Source organism: Littorina saxatilis, linkage group LG16 (genome assembly GCF_037325665.1).
Source record: "Littorina saxatilis isolate snail1 linkage group LG16, US_GU_Lsax_2.0, whole genome shotgun sequence".
Taxonomy (NCBI): domain Eukaryota; kingdom Metazoa; phylum Mollusca; class Gastropoda; order Littorinimorpha; family Littorinidae; genus Littorina; species Littorina saxatilis.
Window position 1 is genome coordinate 20530042 of NC_090260.1, and position 7958 is coordinate 20537999.

Consider the following 7958-nt stretch of genomic DNA (forward strand, 5'->3'; position numbering starts at 1 on the left):
CCTCAAAAACATCAGACAAAATGATTATTTTCCATTCTTGTCACGAAAACATTTCCTCGCTATGACTTTGGAATTCAACAAGGATCAACCCCGCTTGCCTCACATGGGGAAGTCATCAAATCCTGGACGTGCAGGAAGCTCTACTTCCAAAACAATCTGAACAAATTGTTTTTTTCCCAATTGTCTACCCAAACTTTAACCCCACCATGACCATTTGCCAAAGGTCAACAATAATTGTGTCATATCTCAAGGTCATCAAATCCTAGAATTGTGTGTATCGTTTTGATTCTCTGCCTTCAATAAAATCAAAGTTTTGTTTTTGTTTTTTTATGCCTGTAGTCAACCCATCAACGCCTTGAAAAATGAAGAGGGTCAACCAGGCCAGAAGCTTGTTTGAAAATCAATAAACCTTCGTAGTGTGGAAATAATATTGGAGAACACCTGAACGTCAAGCTGTTTTGTTTCTGAACGGCCTAACACTACGTATTACACAGAGTCTCCTGATAATAATCTGGCTGCTTTGTGTGTGTGTTTTCTGAACTGATTGTTTATGGACGGCCTAGCACTACGCATTACACAGACTCTCCTAGCACTACACATTACACAGAGTCTCCTGATAATAATCTGGCTGCTTTGTGTGTGTGTTTTCTGAACTGATTCCATACTGGACAGCTATGTCAGTCTGCCAACTTAATTCAGCAAATGAATAAGTTCCTCTCTGTCAGCCTGTACGGTTTCTGTATGTCCAAGTGAAAAAATACTCTCATCCTAAGTGTGAGTCTTGAAATACCTGTTGTTATTAACACGATCATCTACACACCAAAGTAGGTATCTGTCATTTATATTAAACACATTTGACCACGCAAAAAAGATTAAATAAGATCCTAAACTAATCATCAACATTTAAACTACTCAGAACAAAAAATATCAACAATTCAAAAATAGTGCAGATGGTTAGCAAAATAAAAACGACACATTTCTTTGGTCACAAATGTGCCCCTGTTAGGTCTAACGGATCAGTAACATAAGCATATACATAGTTGATTTATGGCTGTACAGGAATCTATACATTAGCTTTGTACATAAAGTTAGTCACATAAAAACCAAACAACTGCAATAAACACAGAAAAAATGACATTAGCATACACTATTGTGAACACTCGTATATTTCAAACAAATACAGCTGTACACTGTCATTGTAAGCACATAAAATGCTTCTTTTTACAAGAAGGGATCAGAAAGAACATGTCAACATTTCTCATTAATTGGGTTTGTCAAAATACACAGAATAAATATATCGATTATATTACTATCATTGTGCAAAGCTAATAGCAAATGTACAAAAACAACACCTGTCTTTGAACTCTTAATGGTAGTCTATTGCGTGGGTCCGCTATTGCGTGGGTCCGCTATTGCGCGGGTCCGCTATTGCGCGGGTCTGCTATTGCGTGGGTCTGCTATTGCGCGGGTTTGCTATTGCGCGGGTCCGCTATTGCGCGGGTCCGTTATTGCGCGATGACTATTAAAATGTTGTCATTCAACCAATCTCTCACAGTGTAACAAAAATACCCACAGCCAAGAGACGCAGCCTAGGGAATACTGTGCTGACAATCATTCAAACGTGTTCCAAGTCGGTTTCATGTATATTATTAAACAACAAAAGAAAATAAAGAGGTGTCACAGAAAGGGGAAAAGAACCGTGTCTTATTCCACAAAATTACTTTTGCAATCCCAACATTCAAAGCATCGAGCTCAGAAATACTACCTTATAAATCTCAGGTGGTCATAATATAATACCAACAAATAAACTGACAAACAAAATGTTGACATTGCATTTATTCCAATCTTAAAAATAAATTCAGAACAGTCACTGGCATCCTGAAATCATCTTTCGTCTTCTCAAAGAAAAAACCCCGAACTAAAGTAAGTTGGAATAACAAAAATAATGCATGAGTAAATGCTAGTCACTTTTCGCATTTTCCAACGACCTGGACAAAAGAAACCAAGAACACCTGTTCTCTACCTCATTATGAAAAAAAAAGAAAAAAACATATTACATTAAAAAAGTAACTTGGAATAACAAAAATAATGCATGAGTAAATGCTAGTCACTTTTCGCATTTTCCAAAGACCTGAACAAAAGAAAACCAAGAACACCTGTTCTCTAACTCATTATGAAAAAAACAACAAAAAAACATATTACATAAAAAACTTAATTCTTAAACAAACAAAATAAAACCTTTACCTTAAACAATAAAGCAACCACCACAGAGCTTGCTAATAAAACAATGTCATTTTGTCGGTTCCTGATTCCAAAAACATATATAGATGTGATATGTTTGGTTTAAATCACGCTCAGAAAAATTAAACGAAGAGAGGTACAGAAAAGCGTGCTATGCAGCAAACCACTACCGCGCTAAACAGGCTCGTTAATTTTACTGCCTTTTGCAAGAGCGGCGGACTACGGTCATTGTGAAAAAATGCAGTGCGTTCAGTTTCATTCTGTGAGTTCCACAGCTTGACTAAATGTAGTAATGTCGCCTTCCACGACTTGTTTTTTTCTGTAAGAAAGAGAGAGACAGAGAGACAGAGAGAGAAAGAGAGAGAGAGAGACAAAGAGAGGCAGAAAGAGAGAGAGATGGGGAGAGATAGAGAAGAGAGAGAGAGAGAGAGAGAGAGAGAGAGAGAGAGAGAGAGAGAGAGAGAGAGAGAGAGAGAGATAATTTGTCCTTCGAGGGGAGTATGCAGTGCCTTGGCATTGCACTTCTACTTAATTGTTATTGTTCTTCAATACCTTACTCTCCAATGAGAAAGTGCAAGTACAACAGAAAGTGGATTTTCCAAGAAATCAGTAACACCCCCACGGAACGGCGTGGTCAGCTGCACCCAGCGCGTGGTTGGCACATGAATGGTGGGTGTCTCCAGACTATGCTTTGAAACTTATGTGTTTTTGGCGCACTTTGTATTGAATATTCTCATTTTCGAGACTTCCATTCACATGTGCATGACTGTGCTGGTTACATGAATAAGTTGCGTATCAATAGATCAATTACAAAATGTATGCATGGTTGAGTGTCATCAAATGAACACTGTCACCACATTTAAACTCGGAATTTTGTCATTACTGGCAACAGACTGGCTTGTTTAAGTACTCGATTGTGCTACTTTATGTATCCCTGATAGCTAATAAAGTTTACAAGGGTTAGTGTTGTGTAGATTTTACACAGTTCGTAAATCAAATCTGAAGTCTGGATTTTTTGCTGCCTGCGCGCCGCGTGCAGACCCGGCTGTTGTACATTCCTGGGGAAGGGGGAGTCTGGGGAGTGCACGGTAGGCCCCGTCACATTGCGGCAACTATTCCGCTTCTTAGGTCGCGCAATAGCGGACCTTCCAATAGCGGACCCGCGCAATAGCAGACCCGCGCAATAGCAGACCCGCGCAATAGCGGACCCGCGCAATAGCAGACCCGCGCAATAGCGGGCCGACCCCGTTTCACTGAGTTATTTATGTAGTGTGCACGTGATATGATGGCTATCACTTCTGAAACCATGTGTATTAAAAATAATCATTCACTGTGTTGCAATCGGTGTTTATGGTTTGCATCTGATTCAAGCGGCTCAACTGCTCAAATACCATTGAATTGAAACAGAAGCAAGTGTTTTAAACCCTTAAACTAATTGTCGTAGAATTCACAAAAGCACTCTAAGTGAGTGCTTGGTTTGGTTTGGTTACTTCCAATAAGAAGCAACGCCCTGAAATGCATTCACCCACTTTGATTTAATCAATTAATTTATAATTAATTTTGGTGCGTTTTGAAGCAAATCATGCCATTTGCATCTAGATTCAGGTATAGTCGGCTCCTCAGATTTGTATACGTACAAGCACTTGCCAGAAAGTCTTCCCAGTGGTCAGATTAACAGTATCTCTTTAAAGTTACTGAAACGCCAGGCCAGACCCCTGGTTGGTGTACAGAATCGTAGGTACTGCTAAAGGTAACATCAATATCATCCACGTAAAGACGACGGAAGTAGCATTTGTGATTATCAAAGATAATACAGGAGCACAAAAATCTCAAGGAAATGTCAAAACCCAAGATTCTTTCTGCAATGTGTTCCTCACCCAGACTTCTTTTGCACTGTGATGGCAATACAAATCTGGGCAGAAATAAAACAGACAAAAGAACAGTATCAGTTTTACAGCTAGGTTAAGCGCATAAGCATCACTTGCAGTATTTTCTTCACCTTCTCAAGCCTGTACATCTTCACTGCAATTTTGGTTTTAAGAAATCAAGCATTTCTTTGATCGGTCTCTTTCTTCAACCATTCACGATTCGAAAAGATCAGTTATATTATGGAATTGATTTTCTCTCGCAAGTTCCCCTGCTGTTTGACCTTTCTCATCTTTAGCTCTGGTGTTGACTCCCCAAGACAACAGCAGCTTGACTACAGACTCGTGGTTTTGACTGCAAGCTATGTGCAGCGGTGTCAGGCCATGTGTGGATGCGATATTGCTATCAACACCTTTCTCCAGCAACAGCTCGACAATGTCCATATTTTCCTGACAGCATGCTTGGATCAGAGCAGTTTCTCCATTTTCGTCTCTTGTATCAATGTCAGCACCACTGTTGATCAGTATCAGTGCTATATCATAGTGTCCATCGTAACAAGCAGTGTGTAGAGGTGTTCTTCCATCCCCTGTAGCAATGTGTGGGTCAGCTCCTTTTTCCAGCAAGAGCTTGACCATGTCTGTCTTTCCCTGACTGCATGCTTCGCACAAGGCTGTTTCCCCTTCTGGGTCTGTTTTGTCGATGTCCACACCTTTATTGATCAGCATCAGTGCTATATCAGTGTGTCCTCCGTAACAAGCACTGTGCAGAGGTGTTCTACCATTCCTCTCTGCAATGTGCGGGTCAGCACCTTTCTCCAGTAACATCTTCACAGTGTCAAGCTGTCCCTTCCAACATGCTTTGTAAAGAGCAGTTTTTCCAGATCTGTCTGTTTTGTTTATGTCCACACCTTTATTGATCAACATGAGTGCTATCTCAGTGTGTCCATCGTAACAAGCAGCGTGGAGCGGTGTACTTCCATCTTCATTTGCAATCTGTGGGTCAGCTCCTTTCTCCAGCAACAACTTGACAGTGTCCAACTTTCCCTCACTGCAAGCTTCGTATATAGCTGTGACCCCTTCCGTGTCTGTTTTGTTTATGTCCACACCTTTATTGATCAACATGAGTGCTATTTCAGTGTGTTCTTCGTAACAAGCAGTGTGTAGAGGTGTTGTGCCATCCCCTTTTGCGATGTGTGGGTCAGCTCCTTTATCCAACAACATCTGTACTGTGTCCACCTTTCCCTGCCAGCATGCTTTGAGCAGAGCAGTATTCCCAGCTGTGTCTGCATGTTGCTTGTCAGCACCATTATTGATCAACATCAGCGCCGTTTCAGTGTGTCCATTGACACAAGCAGCATGGAGAGGTATTCTTCCAAGTACTGTAGCAATGTGTGGGTTAGCTCCTTTCTCCAGCAACATCTTTACAGTGTCCACCTTTCCCTGCCAGCATGCTTTGAGCAGAGCAGTATTCCCAGCTGTGTCTGTTGTATGAATGGTAACACCACTGTTGATCAATATCAGTGCTGTGTCAGTGTGTCCGATCCAACATGCTGTGTGTAAGGGTGTGATACCGTCTTTGTTTGCAATGTGTAGGTCAGCGCCTTTATCCAGCAACATCTTGACAGTGTCCACCTTTCCCTGCAAGCATGCTTTGTATAACGCTGTTTCCCCAGCTGAGTCTGTTTTGTCTATGTTCAAGGCTCTGTTGGTCAACATCAAGGCTACATCAGTGTGCCCTTCATGACAGGCGCTGTGTAGTGGACTATTACCCAGATTGTCTGCAGTTTGAATATCCGCACCATGGTCAAGTAACATGAGTGTGAGTTCCCTGTGACCTCCATAGCACGCCGTGTTGAGAGGAGTTTTACCATCACCATTTCTTGCTTCAAGCAGGGCGCCACGCTCAAGCAACATCCTGGCTGACACACAGTCACCTCTCTCACATGCCCAGTGCAGTGGGCGGATTTTGTCTTTATCCTCTGACTCAACATCAGCACCAGCATCTAGAAGTACAGACACCACCTTGTCATGGCCCATAAAACATGCAGCGTGCAGTGGGCGGAATTTGACTTTATCCTCTGACTCAATATCAGCACCGCCATTAAGAAGTATAGACACCACCTTGTCATGGCCCATCATACATGCAAAGTGCAGTGGGCGGAGTTTGTCTTCAGCCTCTGCCTCAACATCAGCACCAGCATCAAGAAGTACAGACACCACCTTGTCATGGCCCATCACACATGCACCGTGCAGTGGGCGAAGTTTGTCTTCAGCCTCTGCCTCAACATCAGCACCAGCATCAAGAAGTACAGACACCACCTTGTCATGACCTTTGATGCATGACAGTTCTAGGGCGGTATGATATTCTGGCTCATCCTCCTCATCTTTATCGTCTTCAAACATGTGTGACACTATGGGCTCAGCAAGGTTCTTTTTTGCGCACTTTAAAATAAAGCTGTGTAAATCGAACTTTGCCTTCACATCTGTAGCTGCCCCTTTCTTAATCAGAAACTGGACCAAGTCCGCGTGCCCCTCTTCACAAGCTGTATACAGTGCCGTCTTGGCAAGCTTGTCTTTTGCTTCTAAGCTAGCTCCATGCTGAATCAAGACATATGCCATATCAATACAGCCATGAAAACAGGCAGCGTGTAGAGGTGTTTTTCCATCTTGGTCAGAAGCATGAGGATCAGCCCCACTTTGCAGCAGCATCTTGACAGTGCCAAGCTGCCTTGATGTGCACGCAACATGCAGTGGAGTGTCACCAGTTAGTGTTGGTAAATTGACTGCATTGTTTGACTGCGTTGCATTATTTGTAATCAGTAACTCAAGGATGCCAGTATGCCCTTTGCTTGCAGCAAGGTGAACTGCAGTCCAGCCATCCTTCTCTGCAACATTGATGTCAGCTCCTTTCTTCAGCAACAAACAAACAACATCCTTATGTCCCATAGAACTGGCATAATGCAGGGCCGTATGCATCTGGAAATCTACCGCATTAACATCTGCGTTGCAAGCCACAAGGATTTTCGCAACCTCCACGTTGCCAGACTTGCTGGCCTGGTGCAGGGGAAGGTTCCCATCGTCGTCCTCAGACATGGCGCTGACTCCGCGGTGAAGCAAGTCACGAAGACTGTCCTCGTCACCAGCCTGGACCGCGTTCATTAATTCGTCAACAAGCGCTCGAGCATTCCGTTCAAAATATGATGCTGACATGACTGAAGTTCCATATGTGAATATGTCCTTCAGCGATACATTTGTTTCAACACTTTGAACGAAATCTCTGCAACATTTTGGGAACATATGTTTGCTCGTGTCAACCACAAGAATATCCTGTAAAGTCGATTCTGTCAGCGTCTTTCCTGCTTTGTGGACGTGTTTCTCAAGCAGATTACTTTTTTCAGTTGCCGACAATGCATCTGATTTTCTTAAGTCTAAGACGAGCGAATCTGAAAACTTTTCTTCAAAGTTGCATTTTTCTTTGAGTTCAGTGATGACAGTATCACGAATGGTAATGATAGCAATGCATTTTTTCTGCTCGCAGAACACTCTCAAAATCGTAAGTGCTTGCGACCATTTCTTATACCGTTTATATATAAACTCTTCATCCCCAAAAATGTCGTCCAACAGGATTACCTGCCTGCGGTCCCCTCCCACGTGATGTCTGAACTCCTCGTAGTGGTGAAGAACGAGGGGCGTCCTGTCCTGCTGCTGGTAGTGACGGAGTAAGGCCGTGGCGATGGATGTCTTACCGCTGTCGGCAGGTCCTGTGATGAAGAGCAGTCCGCTGTCTTCCAGTAGCTGCAAGGCGTCCCTGTAGGCTGGAGTAGATGTAAACAGGCTGGCTTCACGGTTGAT

General features: G+C 42.8%; 1 protein-coding gene across 1 annotated transcript in view; it reads right to left on the bottom strand.

Moving 5' to 3' along the window:
• Nucleotides 1-4322: 4322 nt before the first annotated feature.
• LOC138951330 (serine/threonine-protein phosphatase 6 regulatory ankyrin repeat subunit B-like) overlaps nt 4323-7958 on the bottom strand; it is a 6966-nt gene continuing 3330 nt past the window's right edge. Inside the window, exons 3-4 of the mRNA XM_070322952.1 lie at nt 7737-7958; nt 4323-7250 (exon numbers count right to left, since the gene is read on the bottom strand). The exon at nt 7737-7958 is cut by the window's right edge and continues 17 nt beyond it. Coding sequence (XP_070179053.1) covers nt 4323-7250; nt 7737-7958 — 3150 coding nt within the window. The remainder of the gene's footprint in view (nt 7251-7736) is intronic.